Genomic DNA, 20,057 nt, shown 5'->3' with positions numbered 1-20,057 from the left:
GCATGGTCGCAGTGGCTCAATGCTCCCGCCGACTGTTCTTCTTTTTGTGTTTTTGCTTCTTTTTGTTCCTGCATTTTACTCCATCCTGCAATGGCCTAACGTACTGTTGAGAAGACCTGATAAGTATAGGACAGCAACTCAAAACTGAAGTCACCTATGCTTATACAGAATCCCACAATATCCCATTGGAGCTAGCAAGATCTCTGGGAGCTCCATGGATTGTTGTCGGATTAAGCAAGCGTAGAAGACGGCATAGGGAGAGAAAACAGAAGCGGGGATGCAGAGCGGGTCTGCTAACTCAATTGAAGAAGAGACCGCAGAAACCCCCATTACCATCTATGTTCCTCACAAATGCCAGATCCCTCGTAAACAAAGTGGATGAACTACAGCTGCAGATCTCCCACAATCACAAAATTTGTGAGTGCTGTCTGCTAATCGTCACAGAATCCTGGCTGCACCCGCAAATCCCTGATGCTACAGTGGAGCTAGCGGACCAGACCTTGCACCGTCAAGATCACAATATAGCCTCCGGTAAGAGAAGGGGAGGGGGCCTAATTATTTATGTACGTAAAGACTGGTGCACAAACAGCAAAATAACAAACAGCCATTGCTCATTTAGAGGCCATGACTGTTCAGTGTCGACTGTTTTATCTGCCACAGGAGCTAACAGTAGTTACCATCACTGCTGTATATTTACCTCCAGATGCTAATGTCAGCATGGCGCTCAGTCACCTTCATAATTACCACGCAACAGAGAGCTCATCCTGAGGGCATTCACATCATTGCTGGGGATTTCAACAGAGCATGCCTAAAAACTGTGCTCCCCAAACTTTACCAACATATTAAGTGCCCAACCAGGGGAAAAAACACACTTGATCATGTGTATTCAAATATTAAGTATGCTTATAAAGCAAAACCTCTTCCCCACTTAGGACAATCAGACCATTTCACACTGCTTTTACTACCAGCCTACACCCCCCTTAGGAAAAGAACAAAACCTAGCAGTCAAGCTATTAGATGCTTGCCTGAAAATGGCCTCTTCCAGCTTCAGGACTGTTTTGCCCGCACAGATTGGAGCATCTTCAAACAACAGGACTTCGAGTTATACACAGAGACTGTGCTTTTCTACATGAAGACCTGCGTAGAAAATGTCACTGTGGGCAAACGCATACGGATCTTCCCAAACAGGAAACCCTGGATGACCAGCAAAGTCCGGACTCTCATCAGGGCCCGTGATCTGGCTTTTAGAGCAGGTGACACCTCACAGTACAGCACTGCCAGAGCTGACCTGAGAAGGGGCATCAAACATGCTAAGGAGATGTATAGGAGGAAGGTCGAGGGCCACTTTACTGACAGTGACCCATGGTAGATGTGGAGGGGGATACAGGCCCTGACCAACTATAAAGGGCAGGACCCAACAAACAGTCAGAGCAGCAGCACTCTGGCAGAGGATCTAAACAGCTTTTTCACATGCTTTGAGACCACCAAGAACCTGGGCATACTGCCTCACGAGGACCACGACGCTGCACCTCTTTCTCTTCAGGTGCATGAGATGAGAAAAATACTGAGAGCAGTAAATCCCAGGAAAGCTGCTGGGCCTGATGGCATTCCTGGTGCAGTAATTAAAGCGTGTGCTGACCAGTTGGCAGAAATACTTATAGAGCTGTTCAATCTATCTTTAACACATGCCATCATCCCACAATGCCTGAAGGCTGCAACCATCATCCCCATTCCCAAAAAAACAAATATAAACACTCTCAATGACTATAGACCCATAGCGTTAACAAGCTCCATTATGAAGGTTTTTGAGTGACTAGTTGCACAGCACATCAGAGACTGCCTCCCGCCCTCCTTTGATCAACATCAGTTTGCTTATAGAGCAAACCGATCTACAGAGGATGCTGTGGCCATCACACTTCATAGAGCACTGAGTCATCTGGAGAACAAACAGAGCTATGTGAGGATGCTCTTTGTGGACTACAGCTCTGCGTTTAACACTATCATCCCAGATATACGAGTAACCAAACTGTATAATCTGCAGGTCCTCCCCCCCCACGTGCTCCTGGATTAAGAACTTTTTGACAAACAGACCACAGTCTGTTAGACTTGGCCCCCACCTTTCTTCCACTATTACACTCAGTACAGGTTCCCCCCAGGGTTGTGATTTGAGCCCCCTGCTATATGCCTTGTAGACCTTTGACTGCTCACCAAGCCACGCAACAAACACCATCATAAAGTTTGTGGACAACACGACTGTGATTGGTCTCATCTCTGGAGAGGATGAGACGGCATATAAGGCAGAAGTAGAGAACCTGTCTATCTGGTGTTCACAGAACAATCTTTCACTGAATGTCCATAAAACCAAAGAACTGATTATGGACTTCAGGAAACATGAACAGGACCACACCCCACTCATCATCAACGGAGAATGAGTGGAAACTGTCCCTATGATCAGATTCCTTGGCATCCATATTTCAGCTGATATCTCCTGGTCCCCAAACACCAAGGCCATAGTGAAGAAGGCTCAGCAGTGGCTGCACTTCCTGCGGGTTCTCAGGAAGAACAATCTGGATAAGAAGCTGTTGCTGGCTTTCTATAAAGCCTCTGTGGAGAGCACTCTGACATATTGTCTGCGTGTGTGGTATGCAGGCTCCACAGTTGAGGACAGGAAAACTGTACAGAGGGTGATAAACACAGCTCAAAAAATCATTGGTTGCCCTCTGCCCTCCCTGGAAGACTTAGCCAGGTCCCGCTGCCAAAGCAGAATCAAGGCCATTATAGAAGACCCCTCACACCCTGGCAATTATCTTTTTGACCTGCTGCCGTCTGGACGGCGTTTTAGGTCAATAAAATCCCACACCACTAGATTAACAAATAGTTTCTTTCCCTGGGCCATCCAAACTGCAAATAAACATGAAGTCACTACCTCATTAAGATGTGAAAAGATGTGAAATCTCAATACCCCATTCAGATGTATAATAACATATTACAGTACAATCCATCCCTTGTGTATTATACTCGGCTAAGTGTTACAGTCAGTGTTGGATGTATATTTTGTGTATATTCATAGATATTGTACTCTCAAATTGCAAATGGAGACGGTGGGTACTCTATCTTTCTTATCTTCATTTTTAAGTGCTTTTTAAGTGCTTTATTGTATTGCGAACAGTTGCTGGGGTGCATCCACAGTTTCGTTGTACAATGACAATAAAGTTCTTCTTCTTCTTCTTCTTCTTCTTCTTCTTCTTCTTCTTCTTCTTCTTCTTCTTCTTCTTCTTCTTCTTCTTCTTCTTCTTCTTCTAGTGAATGGCATCAGGGAAGTGTGGTTGTGGCACTACGTTTTTTCTGTTTTGGTTTACTGGTTTTTGTGTTTCTATTATTGTGCATATTGTTTTATTCCTGAATGGTAAGACACCCAGAGTTTGGCTTTTAGATGGGTGGCTATACAAATGTTATAAATAAACAAACAGACAAACAAACAAACAAACAAATAAATAAGACTAACACAGCTTTCTTCCTTTGTTTCTTACCACAGGTGAACCATTTAAAGAAATTGAATTGGTAGTTCCTCTTCAACTACCATATTTATCATAAAAAATAGCTTCCTCTCTAACTTGATTATCGTGAAATATAGCTTGAGCTGCCACTCTGACCTATACTCATCTTTTGCATAGATAGAAGAAGTGTGAATAAATGTGTCTGGAAGTGTGAATTTTTAGAATGTTTTGGTGGGGAATCTAGATAATGGAGGAGTGGTCTGAGGGGTTTTTTTTGTCCCAATCCCCTCTTCTTCTCCTCTTTCCCTCCCACAGTCCCACCCCTCTTCACTGTTTCAGACAAGGGCTATTAGCTGCTAAATTAGCAAAGCAACTACACCAGGCAGAAGAAGCCACAGTCTTCCTGAAACAGTATCCATCTTCCACCATATCATTTTACCAAGAGAGGTAAGTTCATAGACAAGAATTAAAAGTTTGCATAAAGTTTCAACCAGATGCTAGATTGGTGTAGCCTTTCTTAATCACTTCTTTCATCCTGAGACTATTGAGAACTTGTAAACAACTTTATCTTGGTTTAGAGGTATTGATTTATACCTATCCAGCAATATTTATGGCCGTTGATATTTCTCATGCGACTTTTACTTAATTGATGTTCTTCTGGGATTGGCACGGAGAATGTGGCAGCCCACAGAAAGGGCAGCAGCTCTCAGCATTGTTAAAGACTGCCATTAGCCAATTGTGACAAGCCTGTAAGAGATTCAGCCAAATTTGTAATTGAGGGTAAGAGTTGAAGACAATTGTGGGAATGCCATTTCTTTTCCATCACAACGCAATGTTGATGAATGGCTTCTTGGGGCAAAACCCTGCCACTTTAAATAGTTAGCATTCAGAGCTTAGTATGAGATCCGGTTCTTAACATTAATTGAGATTTTAAATGCTGAATATTTTTCTATCCTGTCATTATGATGCAGATTATATTTCATTTGTTTCATTTCTTTTTTTTCTTTGTCTCTGTAGAAATTGAAAATGTGTAGACATAGCCTTTATTTAATAGTTGTACAATAGTTCTGGAGGCAATTCTTTAGCATTGGTTATTTAAATTACACATAGTGATACATCTTACTTTGTGGATGTAGCTGGGTTTCAACCTCTGCCACAGACTCATCCTACAAAAAGCAAAGTAGGACAATTTTATTTGCATGTTTTATCATTTCTAGTCTAGATCTCCTCATTACCCTTTTCATCATTTTTCTTGTTCTTATACTGCTGTGTGATATAAGTTATCGAAATAATTCAATACACCAAAGTAACTGAAATATTATTTCGCTGAAATCAAGCTTAAACCTTTGGTCAGTTTGGAATGTTGAGTGGTTTAAAGAGCAGTGTTTTTCAAACTTGGCAGCTTTAAAATGTGTGTGGACTTCAACATCTTCAATGCTGGCTGGGGAATTCTGGGGCTTGAAGTCTGCATATTTTAAAATCACAAGTATAAACCCCATCCAAATGGGCATTACAAATCATGGTCACAGGTCCATGGGACTTTCCAACCAGTTGTAAAGGTGAGCCAGTTGCCAAGCGCCTGAAATGCAGTCATGTGACTACAGGGGGATTGCACGACATTTTATAATGGCCAGAAATGCTTTATGGGTAGTAAAGTACTTGCTCCAGGCCCGTCATAATTTTGAACAGTTGTTAAGTGAATGGTCATAAGTTGAGGACCACCTCTACTTTAATGACTAGAATAACATAGAATAGAATAAGCTGGAAGGGACTCTGGAGGTCTTCTAGTCTAGCCCCATGCTCAAGCAGGAGAACCTATACCATTTTAGATAAATGACTGTCTAGATTCTTCTTTAAAATGTCCAGTATCCATGATTTCTCTCGACAAGCTTTCAGAATTTCTCCTTAATTCTAAGTCTCTTTGGTTAGTTTCCAACCATTGTTTCTTGTCCTGTCCTCTGGTGCTTTGGAGAATAATTTGATCCCTTCTTCTTTGTGGCAGCCTCTCAAATATGGGAATATTGCTATCATGTTACCCCTAATTCTTCTTTTCTTTAGACTAGCCAAACCCAAATCCTGCAGCCGTTCTTCATATGTTTTAGTCTCCAGGCCTTTGATCATCTTAGTTGTTCTTCTCTGAACTTTTCCCAAACTCTCAACATCTTTTTTGGAATGGAAGACATGGAATGAATACCTTACAGTGCATTCTTGTGAATTATTTGCATTAAAAAATATTTGCCTGCCACGCTTTTTGTTAAATGGGATTATATTTAATTCTGTTCCTTGTGCTTTTTAGCATAACAGAGTAAACCATGATCTCTAGATTATTGTGGCCTTTGGTTTTGCTGGATCTTCATGCATTTCTAGTAGAAAACACCAATGAAGAAAAAAGAAATGGAGTCAGAAAACAGAAGAACAAACCGTTTGTTTCAAATGCAGTAGAAAAATATCCCAATTCAAGTGATCAAGGTGATTATTTTTGAGTAGTTCTAAAACAAAGTTTAATCCATTACAGTCTAAAATTTATTTTGTATTATGGAAGTGCAATTGTTTGAATGCTAGGCTTATTTACAGCAAAAGCAGTAGCTTGATTATAAGACATTTGTTTTGCATCCAGAAGGCTGCCAGTGGTTTTATGCATAGGGAATTTTCCAGCTAAGACTAGGAAATACTCTATCTGAATTCGTTCAACTATAGGCACTTAAGAAAGCAGCTCTCTCACACATGCCATTCTTGGAATCGACCTTGGGAACTGCTAGAAAGCAATGGTTGGCCAAGAATCAGGGTGCAAGAAAGAAATCATTGCGGTTGCGGTTGCTCCACCCACTCACTCCATTGACTGATTTCCTGGAACTTTGCACTTGATTTCACACTGACTTGTTGATCCTTAAAGTTTTCATGTCAAACAAGTTATGAAAAATGATTGGTGGATTCTGCTGGGTTCATTTTCCTTCCTGCCAAAAGTCACTATAGAGAAAATGGGAAATCAAGCACCAATTTTACTCTCCTTAAATGGGAGATGAAGCTGAATGGTGTGAGTGCAGCTGGGTGTTTGAACAGGGAAGTTTAGCCAGCTGTCAAGTTGCCCTACAAGTGCCTTGCACCTGTGACATGTCATTAGGCTATTTTTGAACATAGATTTAGTGCTCTTTTGATATCCACTAAAAAGCCAAATGAATAGGTCATTGGCACAGAAGAAGGCCACAGGGTGAAGTATGACTATGCCACTATCACATCCTTTGTATGTGCTTTGTGTTGTATGATACCCTCCAGATTGTTACATTATAACTTCTGTCAAACATAACCCAACTAACTGGAAGTGATAGGATCTTTGTCCAATTTACCTTAAAAATACTTGATTGGGGAAGATCAAAAACAAGTCGGCAGAGACATATACATTCCACTTCCACAGCAATATATATGGCTACAACTTCATTTATTTAGGTTTACCACAGAGGCAGAAAGATAAACCACAGATTTTCAGCTCTGCTTGAAGGAAAACTGCAAAATGGATGGTTCAAAGGCAGGAGCCCACAGGTTGTCTACCTCTGTTATATACAAATAAGTGAATCCTCTCAGGAAAAAAATATCTTGTTTATCCAGCTTTTCAGAGATACTCAATATTTTCCAGGAAAATATTGACATTTAAATAATTGGGTCCATAGTTGCCTATTATGCATGCTTTATTTAAAGTTTTTTTTAAAGGGGTAATTCTCCAACATTCAGTTTCATCTAGAAAAACTCCAGAAAAGCCTTTGCCATCCTAATAACCATCCCAGCTGTGAACTCTGAGACCTACAATCCAACTGGAAGCTACCAGACCGGAATAGTTCTGAGAGTGGCATGGGCAGATGCACCTTTTTTCCCCAGGCACAGACCTATGGCAACGCCCATGCACATTTGGGAATAAACGCCTCTGAACTCAGCAGAACCTCCAAGTAGATATGTATAGAGTTGAGCAGAACTGCGTCTGTGTGTGTTGGAGGAGAACAAGTTCAACGTCTTCAGTAGGTTTTCCAAACATCTGTGGAAGGTTGAATGAGTTGGCAAGAGGTCAATGTCCTTAGCATTCAAGTGACTAATCTGAGCTGTTTTCTCCCTCTGACTTTTGTGATTTCTAGATGAAGACTGTATCCTGGAAATGGCCTTCCTCCTGGACAGTTCAGAGAGTGCTAAGAACTTCAATCATGAGCAGCAGAAAAAGTTTGTCTTGGAGACAGTAGACAGAATGAAAGGCCTTCAGCTCAGCTCTGGCCGCACACTCAGCTGGAGGACTGCCTTACTTCAGTACAGCAGCACTGTCCTTATTGAGCAAACGTTTAGAGACTGGAAGGGCCCCGAAGCTTTTAAGTCTCGAATTGCTCCCATTACATACATTGGCCATGGGACCTATACCACCTACGCCATTACGAATCTCACTCAGCTCTATATGAATGAGGGAACTCATGGTAGCGTGAAAGTTGCCGTGTTGCTGACCGATGGGGCAGACCATCCGAGAAATCCAGATATTTTTTCAGCTACTGCCGATGCTAAACATCAAGGTATTGCGTTCTTCACCGTGGGAATGACCAGAGTAGCCGAGGAGGTGGCCAATGCTGCCAAACTCCGGCTATTGGCCAGTGTTCCAGCCTCCAGGTTTGTCTTCAATCTACAGGAAAAAGACGTGGTGGAGAGAATCCTCAAAGAAATGGTAGGGGCAAACACCTCAGCGGGCCAATATAATGGATACATATCCCTTAGGCCAGGGGTGGGCAACTATGGCCCTTTTATGAATTATGGACTTCAACTCCCAGAATTCCTGAGCAAGCCATGCTAGCTCAGGAATTCTGGGAGTTGAAGTCCACAAGTCATAAAGGGGCCATAGTTGCCCACCTCTGCCTTAGGCAGATACCATTTTTCAGTGGGTTACGTGCAAATGTTTTGCAATGGAATATCACTTGTAACACAGGGCTGCAAATGTCCCTTCTTTCAGGAAGGCCAGAATTATATCTCTCCTCACAAGGTAGCTGTCAAAATGCTAGCTGTTCAATGTCATATTAGGGTTTAGTCAAATTACTTGAATATATGCTGTGTAATCAGTTGGAAAAGAAGGAGCCAAGAGCTGGGTTGACTACTGTTTTAAGGAGATGACAGAAGCCAGTCTGGTAGAGTGATTAGGATGCTGGACTAGAAATTCAAGGGATCATGACTCCAGTCCACCCTCAGTTACAGCAGTTTATTGGCTGATTTTGGCCAGCCAGCAGACTCAGCCCATTCCACCTCACAAGTTTTTTGTTGGAGAAATAGGAGGAGGGACATTATATAACTCAAAATGTACCCCCATCTTGAGCTATATAGAAGAAAGGAAACATAAATACGAGTAAATAAATAAGCATGGAGGGGCAAAATGCTTTGTTTGTGAGCTTGAGGTCATATTATAGGCCAGGAGTGTCAAACTCAAGGGCTGCGGGCTGGATCCAGCCCATGGGGTGCATAAATCTGGCCCGCAGGGCCACCCTGAAACAGAGATGGGCAGGCCCATGGTGCCTCTGCCAGCAAAAAAGGAGCTCGGGGGTGGCATGTGTGAGCCCTCCTGAGCTCTGTTTTTGCTGGCAGAGGGCTGCAGGAGTCCATCACAGTCAAAAATGGAGCTTAGGAGCCCATTTGCACTGGCAGAGCACTTGGGCCACCACAGATGCCCATGACACAAGTGACGTCAAGCTGGCCATGTCCACCCTGGCCATGCCCACTTGAGATCAAGCACAACGCCGCCTTCGGTCCGATCTAAGTATAGTATATAAAATCATACATTGCAATGTCCTTCCTGTCAATGAATACTTCAGCTTCAACCATAACAATACAAGAGCAAACAATAGATACAAACTCAAGGTTAATCGCACCAAACTTGATTGCAGGAAATAGGACTTCAGCAACAGAGTGGTCAATGTCTGGAATACTCTACCTGACTCTGTGGTTTCTTCCCCAAACCCCAAAAACTTTAACCTTAGACTGTCTACTATTGACCTTACCCCTTTCCTAAGAGGTCTGTAGGGGGTGTGCATAAGCGCACCAATGTGCCTACCGTCCCTGTCCTATTGTTTTTTTTTTAATTTTTCTTATATGTATCCATTTCATGTATCCATAACTATGTTTATACTTATACCTGTTATCTTATAATTGCTTGACAAAATAAATAAATATAAATAAATAAATATAAATAAATAAATAAAAACTTTGACGTATCCTTCAATGAAATCGAGTTTGACATCCCTGTTATAGGCCAATAATATAACCATGTATCCATTAACAACATGTTCTGTTCTTCCATGCTTATATATTAAGACACTAGAGTTATATATGTTTTTGGTTTCCTACATTACATTTTTTCCCAAGCTCTACTTCCATAAATGCATTCATGTAGATATCCAGGGTAGGGAAGCCCTTGCATGTGGGCCTTTGTAAACTGAGGCGTCCCTCTGTTCCAGAATAGCTAGGCAGCCTTTGAATTTCAGCTCCTCCACAAAAACACTACAGGGTGGTGAGAATGAGGGCATGAGGAGGGCATCAGGGGGGGAGCTAAAGGTATCTCCCACCATTTCCAAAAAACCGTTACCACTCTGGAACTTCAAATATACAGCCATTAATAGTTGTTGCCTTATGTTCTCAGTATATGGTGAATTAACTTTTTTGTGTCTACCCTATTATGTAACTATTAAATATACAGAGGTTTTTATATATATATAAAAAGCAACAGTATAGTTATTAGCATGTTGGGACTATCTTCCCACAAGCTTTCTCTTTCACTTTTTAAAGAATTATGCTTTATCATCTGTAAAAATCTAATTTTCTTTTCCATTTATCTATCTCTCTAGAAAGATCTGGCAGAAGAAGGGGTAAGTCGTATTTGTGAATGGGCGAATGAATGGATGGATTATGTTTAAACATGAAAGTGAAATAATTACTGACATGGGTGAAAATGTTGTATATTTTTATTACCATTATTCTTTAATCAATTCAACCCTCCCTTTAAAGGGTGTGGAGGTATTACAAGAGTATGATATAAATTGATTAAAAACACTCAAAGAAAATGTAAGCATAGTTATAAGCAAAACAGAGTCTGTCTCAGTTATGTTGAAGATTCATTTGCTTGGTTGTTTTTTCCCCCCAAAGTGTCCTCAGCCTCCTGTATGTAACTGTGAAAAAGGAGACAAGGGCCTTCCTGGCCCTGCTGTAAGTACCCTTTTTTCCCCTCACTTCTCTGGTTCTGGAGCTTACGTTTTATGCACAACATGGATTACTTTTAATGGTGGCGCTTTATTAATTTGCAACGCCGGGCTGATGAAATGTGCATTGAGAAAAGGCAGGCTTGTGATTCAGCAGGACAACCACAGAAACTGTATCTGCATACAGTTGTGCAGATGTATAAACTCGGCTCCATTCTCAGTGGGAGAGTTTCAGATGAAACAGATATTGGGTTAAACTGTAATTGTCAGCAAGATGGAGGAAATTTTGCCTTGTCTTTGGAGAGCAGGGGGTGAGAATCCAGGAGAGTCTTACTTCATTATATTCTGAGAATGAAAATCACTGGCGAGTTTCATCAAAGAACAATCACAACCCAATTACACCTTCAAATAACATATCATCGTATAATGGTTAAAACAAATACAATATTTTAAAGGGGATTTCATAAAGCCCTGGTGATGGAGTGGTTAGAATGCATTGCAGGCAAACTCTGCCCACAGCCTGGAGCTTTGATCCTGGGGTGGGGCTTAAGGTTTACTCAGCCTTCTATTTTGCCGAGGCTGGCAAAATGGTTGGCTGCAATATGCTGACATTGTAAACTGTTGTGTTGGATAGCAAAGCAATATGGAGTGGTATATAAGTGGTCGAAATGCTATTACTATTGCTATACAAGCCAAAAAAATGCTGAAACTGTTCCAAATACTTGTCCCAAAGGTGCTTTTTCAAGAGGCAACTGGACTTTTTGGTTTTTCTTTGGATTTCAGAAAGATTTCAGATTTCAAAACCAGAAAGTCCAGTTGCCTCTTGAGAAAGCACCTTTGGGACAACCATGACCTAGATGACTGATAATCTCCATAGACATGTTCCAAATGCTTTGATTAGTTAGACTACATCTTCTCTATATTAATACAAAGCAACATGTCATAGCCTTAACTGACCCAAATCCATAATCAGTGTTAATAATCAATTTTACTGGCAGTTGTACAGACAGAACATTGTAAGAACATTCAACTAAAAGACAACTCATACTTATGACTGGGCTACCCATTATTAAAAATGATGGGTGGCATTCTTCTTCCTCTCCTTCCTCAAACTACTCCTATTAGAATATCTGTAATAACAGAATCTTGCAAGTATGAATGTGCTTCCCCCTACCTCTTTTATTTTCATGCGAATCAGAAGGATGCCTGCTTTAGGCACTTTTGTAACTCCGTGTTATTATTTGTCCCAGCTTCTGCCAACCTAGCAGTTCAAAAAGACGTAAAAGATGCAAGTAGAAAAATAGGGACCACCTTTGGTGGGAAGGTAACAGCATTCCGTACGCCTTCGGCGTTTAGGCATGTCAGCCACATGATCACAGAGACGTCTTCAGACAGCACTGGCTCTTCAGCTTTGAAACGGAGATGAGCACCACCCCCTAGAGTCGGGAACGACTAGCACATATGTGCGAGGGGAACATTTACCTTTACCTTTATCATAGCTTAAGCCATATCTATTTGTTTGTCGCTTTGTAAGAGATCTTCCCTCTGACTGTCAAGGCCATCCTCTCTACTCTCTTCAGGGAGCAAGAGTGAATGCAAAAGCTACAGAGAGGCTTGATTTATTAAATATATAGAATTCTGACCAAAAAGGTATGATAAGAAGTGCAGTGCAGCTAGGCAGGCGGAGGCGGGGGCAAAGGGATATCCAATGTTAGCTTCTTAGTAATTTTCAATTATAGAATGGTTTGTGACAAATAGGGTGTTGAAACCTTTCTGAGTTCAAAAAACATGTTATGTGATAGAATTAAAACATGAGAATAAATGGAATGTATAATAAGTGGTTCAACACTGAGCAGGGAATATATCAAGATGCTATTGGCTATATCTGTCAGAATGATATATATAGTCTGCTTCTCTTAACTACTCAAAATAGAGAAATACTGTACAGACATGTCCCAGTCTCTACTCCACTTCCATGCTCCCTCTGGGCGAAGTGAGCATTTCTCTGTTGTTTCAAGGTATGTAGTACATTCTGAGAACTATCCATACTGTGTATTTCCTCTTGCAGCATCACTCTAGCCACAGCCTTTAATAACAAAATTCAGGTAGTGCTTTAAGCAAAAGTTCCTAGAATTTTATTCCTTGTTTTCCTAGCCATCTTTTCATTTTCTTGGGAGCAACAAGTTCAAGTTGTTGAAGTGCACCATCTAGGAATTGGGACAGTAAAGAACTCTATTAACTTTCCACTTTTACATCTTTTGCTTCCAGGGTAAAAAAGGTCGCCCCGGGGATGATGGAGCGCCTGGTGCAAAAGGAGGAAAGGTGCTATGACCTTTGACATATGCTTTAAAAGCTCATTTGTTTTTAAAAAAACAACAACAGTTATTTAGACTGTATCTGGTTAAAATTAAGGGATCTCCTGTTGTGGTAGAAGTTAGAAGTTAAAGCATAAAGCTTACATTTCAACATATGAGCGATGTTTTGTTAAGAAGGTAGAACTAGACAGACCTAGAAGACTTCAGCCAATTAAGAACTGTCCATTAAAAGTTGTTCTTGGAATGTTCTCAGAATACTTAGAACAGTAGTGTCACTTAGTTTTGGCCTGCGGGACCGACCTGAAAACAGCGAAGGATCGGCCCACAGTGCGTCTGCCAGTGAAAAATGAGCTCAGGAGGGCCGTGCATAGCTCTCCCAAGCTCCATTTTCACTGGCAGGAGGTTGCAGGAAGACGTTGTAGCCAAAAACAGAGCTCGGGAGCCCGTTTTTGCTGGGAGAGTGCTTGGGTTGCCACAGGCGCCCCCAACGTGAGTGACATTGTTGAGCTGGCCATGTCCACCCTGGCCACGCCCCCCCATCCCCCCCAAGTCAAACACAAACCTGATTCGACCCTCAATGAAATAGAGTTTGACACCCCTGACTTAGAATGTTCATTAAGTTGTGAAAGCAGCAGGTTGTAGAATAATAATATTAAAATATCCTATTGCTTCTAGGGGGAGCCAGGCTTAAATGGAATTCCAGGAAGAGATGGGACAGAGGTAAATGAATTTATTTGCTTGAAGGAAACCTCTAGATTCTGTAAAAACAACAACCCCAAAGGTGCTTTTTCAAAAAGCAACTGGACTTGGTTTTTCCTTTAGTTTAGAACTGAAGAAGCTTCTTGGATGAGAAGAAAAATGTCTTCAAGGAAAAACGAAATCCATCTGCCTTTTGAAAAAACAAAAGGGACAAACCCTGACCTGGATGACGGAGAATCTCCATAGACATACTTTAAAAATGTATATCATAACACCTTGATAATCGTAATTGGCATTCACAGGCAGCCATCTTTTTTATATCCAGAGCTGCACTCACTCAGGGAGAAGCATCTGAACTGTGTGATAAATGGAAATGAGAGCCAAAAGGATTGGGACTACCCACTTCTCTTTGTCCAACAATGGCCCCCTTTTCCTTGTTCTCATTTGCTTTCTTTGTGGCATTGTTCTATTTCTACTTAAGGAACAGGCTGCTAGGGAGGAGATACAAGCTTACAATACAATTGATCTCTTTGGATCACAATTAGGCAAAGGTAGGGATACTGTATGAGGATTTTAAAATGCCAGAGGACCACTAGCCATCAGCAAAATGTATATTGGTCAGATTTTTCAACTCAGATTTAGTAGCTTTAAGCTGTTGGCTGCATGGCGTCTACCAATATAGAGCAAAAACAATATGTGATCCAGTAAAAAATAAAATAAAGAAATTCAGCAATTTGAAATACTGCTCCTCCCTCATCACTCATAAAACCTTCAACACACTATTCCAACTCATGTCTGCAATCTGGACTAGATCACACAGCAACTGTAACCTTTAATTCTAAGCCACACAGCTACCTAGACTATCCTGGGATATTGGACATGGCTAGACAATGGCATGGTCCCGCATAGTGTTAACTGGATTTTCATAATGTCACCCTTAGAGTGGCTTTTCATACTATCGACAGAAATTGCAACAATATCCTTTTATTTTATTCAGGAGCTCAGATGCTGCTTTGTAAAAAAAAAAAAATAGAGTCAAAAATGGTGACCGAAGCATTAGTATTACCCTCTGCACAACTTTTTGATGACTTTTCTGGGGGGTCTGATGCAAGAGAATCAGAGCCACTGTGCATTGAACCCCCACTTTGCCCAAGACACTGGATTGAGTTCACCCAAAAAAAAAAAAGTCAAATAAAAAAATCATGTAAAAAAAGAGTCAACCGTTGGCTCTTAGTTCCTTTTCCTTACCCCAAAGACAGATGTATATTTTAAATTAATAAATACCCTTTTCCTAGTGTTGATCCTATGCTTTTTGGCTAGTAAGTGCCTGTACTAATTTAGTTAAAAGATATTTTACTTCTTTCTATTAGGGGAAATCTGGATACAAAGGAGAAAAGGTATGGATTTTTCACCTTTTTGTATCCTCTATTTGTTGTATGCCGATAACAGGTGAGTTACTGAATTTAAAGACAAAGGTTGAGGTATTTATTAATTAATGAACTGTATATTCCACATTCTTTTCTTTATAAAATCTTAAGTATATTTCCAAAAAGAAAATATAAGGGGAATGGAAATCTTGCAGTGAAGGAAGACCAAAGTTGTTGCTTGCTGTTGCCTTTTAATGCAGAGATAATATTAACTGCACTTTTTAAATCTCAGGGTGAAAGAGGTGAATGTGGAACACCGGGCATAAAAGGAGACCGAGTAAGTAACTATCAATATATATGTATATGTATATTTGTAGATATTGTACTCTCAAATTGCAAATGGAGACATGGGTACTCTATTTGTCTTATCTTCATTTTTAAGTGCTTTGGTTTAATTGTATTGCGAACAGTTGCTGGGGTGCATCTACAGTTTCATTGTACTTGTACAATGACAATAAAGTTCTTCTAATTCTATCACAGATTTAACCGGGAGGAGGGGAGAGATGTAAGACTTGGAAAGAAGATGTGGAGATATGGTCTACATAGAGCTGAAGTAGATGTAGCTTGATCCTAAAATATTTAAAGATCATCATTGTTTAAATATGATTAGGAAAGAGAGAACTGGTGGGGTGGGCTGCCTCAACATTAACAATCTGTAGAAGGCCTGAAAAAATGTCTTCCTGAATCTCTGGACAGATGCCACCAATCAGTGTGAACACTGTGAGCCTGGCTAGACTTACGCCTTGAATTGGTCAAAGGCAGCTTCCTAATTTCTTCTCTTCTCTTGTAGGGTCCAGAAGGCCCAGGTGGTCCAAGAGGTCCCCGTGGTCTGCAGGTAATAGAGACTAGAAAGTCTGCTTAAAGAGTGTGTGGCATTCCACTCTACTCTGTGTCAGGATTCCGGCAGTTACCCCCATTTAAATCATGAGTCTCGAGCCAAACTTCCAAAACTTAAAAAGGATTTATTGGGAGTTAACATGTCTGGTACTGCCTGGATGCAGCCAACTGTGAGACACATAATTCATTGTCACCCTTGACCCTGGTTTTCCCCCACCCCATGGGTGTATCATAATTCATATTCTCCAATGGGACACTTCCATAGCCCAGAGTCATCAATCATGCATGGCAGAAAATTTAGTCACCTAGTTACTAACTTTGAAAACATTTATGGAATGCACTTTCGGTTTGCAAGCTGCTGCACTGCTCCCCCTACCCTTTCTGTTGGCAACTCTAAAAAGATCATAGAAATATTTTATGAGTTGACACTCCATCTCTTCAGATTTAAACCCGTTCCCAATTGCCATTGTAACTGGAAGTCTAGTAATTTTATAATGAAGTCTGTTACTGCATTATTTATTTATTTTTAATTGTATTATTATCAGAATGGAGTTGATTAGTGGGGATGATACAAATGTCACATCATGAAGCAACTAATGTCACCCACAAAAAATATTTCTTCTGCAGGGAAAGAATGGGATGAAATAAACTTGAAGTTCTTCAGATAATATTACTTTTTGTATCATAGTTCTCATACCTGTATCCTATCCTATATGTTTCTTATACCTTTCTCAGTTCCAGTCTCTAATCCAGAAATAAATCTTAATCCCAATCCTTTGTATTGCTGCATAGTATTGCGGCATATTATTATATTAATATTAATATATATTGTATTAACATATATTAATACAGATTATTAAAAGTTCAGCACAGCATTTTTTTTTTGTCCTCTGGATAGTCCTGGCTTAGTTTTCATTGTCTCAGCCACATTAACTCAGTAGGAGTTACAAAAAAGTCATTGAGGGTCTTTTCATTTTCTCTGACATTTTTTTAAAAAGATGTGGTGATTTTGCCTAAAAGTTTGTAGATGACAGAACAGAAATGAGAAAAAGGCAGAATAAATGTCACTCACTAATCAAATATAAAACACAGCATATAATGCCATGAAAAATATTTTTAGTTTGATTAAATGAAGATCTTTTCACACATAACTCCCTTCACAAGGACGTACTATGTGTAGGAAAATGTTTATACTGTTATTTATTTGTATGCTCCAAGAACACATGGGAAATGTCCATTGGGTCCCATGATGGCCACATAAGCATTTATGCAAGGGTTTTCAAACTTGGCAAGTTTAAGACTTGTGGACTTCAACTCCCAGAATTCCTGAGGTGTGACTGGAGGAGGAATTCTGGGAGTTGAAGTCGACAAGTCTTAAAGCTGTCAAGTTTGAAGACTCCTGATCCATGGCATCTCACAAATTCCTGCTCCATCTGCCCCCATGTGTTAGTAAATAATACATAGTTTTAGGCTCTAAATAATAAGTGAACCCACTGTGCCTGAGATCCAGCAATGGTGGGGAGCTCTTACAATGTCTGTACTGAGCTGATATAGAATGAATTCTGCTGCTGATTATAATTTTATGTTTTTTAAGCTGATTGTGGACAGTTTTTATATTTGTAACTTGGTTTTTAAATTGTTTTTACCTATTGTGAGCCATCCAGAGTTACTTACTGCAGATGATTTGGGTGGCCATACAAATAAAATGAATGAATGAATCAATCAATCAGCTAAATTCATACATTGTGCCCAATCATGATTTGTTTTAACCATGGTTGTTGGATGTCATCATAGACGGTCCATTATAGTCAACATCTATTTGTAATCTGTCATAATTATAGCCTAGACACACAAGTATCCCCAGGATCATGCATCCCCAGGGGTATTGCGACAGCTAGAAATTTGAGAAATTTTGGTCATACCTCTATTTTTTTCAGTGCCACTGTAATTTTGACCAGTCGTTAAACAAATGGAGCTGAGGACTACAAGTACAATTCAGTTGCATGACTCTCCCCCAAATCTTTTTCCTTTCCCAGATTAAACAAACAGTCCTTAAATTTATTATGGTATAAATCAAGATTTGAAGGGTTTATTCCATCTAAGTCCTCTCAAGTGCTTGGAAGTCAGCAATTTAGAAATAACTGTACTGTAACGATGTATAAGTACACTGCCCAGAATTACTTTCACATGAGTTGGGAGGCTATACAAACATGAGGATGGTGAGGATGATGATGAAGATGATAGATAGATAGATAGATAGATAGATAGATAGATAGATGATAGATAGATAGATAGATAGATAGATAGATAGATAGATAGATAGATAATAGATAGATAGATGATAGGATAGATAGATAGATAGATAGATAGATAGATAGATAGATAGATAGATGATAGATAGATGGATGGATGGATGGATGGACAGACAGGCATAAGTAAAACTGGACAGAAAGAGAAGTTACCTGGAGAACGGACATAACTTGCCTCCTATTTCAGAGGATCCATCCAGACCATTTGCAGGAGTCTAATCACTGAAAGAAGGTAACACTGCTGATACCAACATTGTTCTCTTGTTGATCTTTATTAAGCTATTCCCAGGACTACATTATTATTTTTTATAAATTTACAGGTGGTTTGAAATAAAAAATTAACACTGCTGTGCGAATGTAACCAATTTTCAGATATACATATAAATGATCTAACTACTCAACTATTACTGTCTACTGCAGTCAGTTGATCGTATCCTTATTTATCTATCATCTTAATTTGAGGCTTTGAAGATCTTTATCATGGTTTCATATTTTAACAGGGGCCCCAAGGAGTGCCTGGAGATCAAGGACCTGAAGGAGTGCAAGGATCAAAGGCAAGCTTTCTAATCATCATTTGTCGATTTTCAACATCATAAAACATCTCACTTACATGTATAATCTCTGGAAGCATGTGACTGATTCATAGCACTTGGATTAAAGCCCTCCTAGAAAAAAGGGAAAAAACAAGCACCCTGAGCTGCCCAGAGTTTCTTATAAAATAAGCAGCTATATAAATGTTGTACCTAAATAAACAAATAAAAACCTAGAAGCTCCTTGATTTTAAACATAACTATAGAAGAAAGGTTTAAAAGGGACAAGGGGATTCAAATTTGTGGAGAATTTGTCTGCTGCTTAAAATGTTCTGTGAAAGTTTTGCCAATTGGCATTTTCAGAGGTCACTGCTTACTCTTTCTGTGTACATTATTGCAATATAAAATAATTGCTCAGAAATACTACTTTTAATTTTTTTAAAAAAGCCATTTTTATTTATAATGCGTTTATGTCTCAGACGGTTATGACTTGGTTATTTTTCAATGAAGGCATCATAATATCAAGTGTGTTCATTTATATCATTAATGCAATTTTTGTCATTTGTGTGTTATACTTTCCTGTTTAATGGCCAGTTAGGTATTTGATAAACAAACAAACAAACAAACAAACCAATGAATAACGGATATTCTCTTCCCCAATTAGTCCACTGAATGGAGATTTTAAAATACTGTTCTGTTTCCTCTGCTATTGATTCTAGCTATCCTAGCTAAACTGAATTTTTTTTTTCCTACAAAGTCGCAGCAGAGGTTCATCAAACAGCAACCATGAACTCTTTCACTGCTGCTTGTAAATAGAAGATCAAGCTGCTCACAATATTCCACGGCATCAAAATCCCCTTTTAGACGCTTCAGTTCATTTGAACCTTTGGTATGGCTTCAAGCCTCAGGGAATGATAAAAGCACAGCTCATAAATAACATCTTGTTGAGACTTTGTATGACTTATGATTTTTTTCTTCTTTAAAGTACAAGAAAGCTATTTAGCTCCAGGGCATCTCTCCATACCACATTGCTCTATAGGCAGAGTAAGAAGTGGTTCACAAGACTGTTTTCTTCCACTTTGATTTCATAGTTGAATTCTTTGGAAAATACAGTATTCGTGGTAATGGAACACATGCTTGGCTTCAGAACTCCATTAAGAATTTTCTTATTTCATATATAAATGTTACGGTAACATAGTTGTTGCAAAGTTCATTTGTGACCTTATTTCCCTCTTATTTTA

At 39.8% G+C, this 20,057-nt stretch overlaps 1 protein-coding gene across 1 annotated transcript in view; it reads left to right on the top strand.

Moving 5' to 3' along the window:
- Window positions 1–5,788: 5,788 nt before the first annotated feature.
- LOC113423583 (uncharacterized) overlaps window positions 5,789–20,057 on the top strand; it is a 51,436-nt gene continuing 37,167 nt past the window's right edge. The window contains exons 1-10 of the mRNA XM_026685040.2: window positions 5,789–5,966; window positions 7,619–8,187; window positions 10,349–10,369; window positions 10,647–10,706; window positions 12,968–13,021; window positions 13,690–13,734; window positions 15,084–15,110; window positions 15,373–15,417; window positions 15,931–15,975; window positions 18,787–18,840. Of these exons, the coding sequence (XP_026540825.2) occupies window positions 5,810–5,966; window positions 7,619–8,187; window positions 10,349–10,369; window positions 10,647–10,706; window positions 12,968–13,021; window positions 13,690–13,734; window positions 15,084–15,110; window positions 15,373–15,417; window positions 15,931–15,975; window positions 18,787–18,840 (1,077 nt within the window). The 5' untranslated portion in view covers window positions 5,789–5,809. The remainder of the gene's footprint in view (window positions 5,967–7,618; window positions 8,188–10,348; window positions 10,370–10,646; window positions 10,707–12,967; window positions 13,022–13,689; window positions 13,735–15,083; window positions 15,111–15,372; window positions 15,418–15,930; window positions 15,976–18,786; window positions 18,841–20,057) is intronic.

The sequence above is a fragment of the Notechis scutatus genome, chromosome 1 (genome assembly GCF_049901735.1).
Source record: "Notechis scutatus isolate UNSWTSFEM ecotype Mainland chromosome 1, rNotScu1.2, whole genome shotgun sequence".
NCBI classification, from domain to species: domain Eukaryota; kingdom Metazoa; phylum Chordata; class Lepidosauria; order Squamata; family Elapidae; genus Notechis; species Notechis scutatus.
The sequence above is the reverse complement of the archived record's forward strand: the minus strand, read 5'-3'. Positions and strand labels throughout refer to the sequence as shown.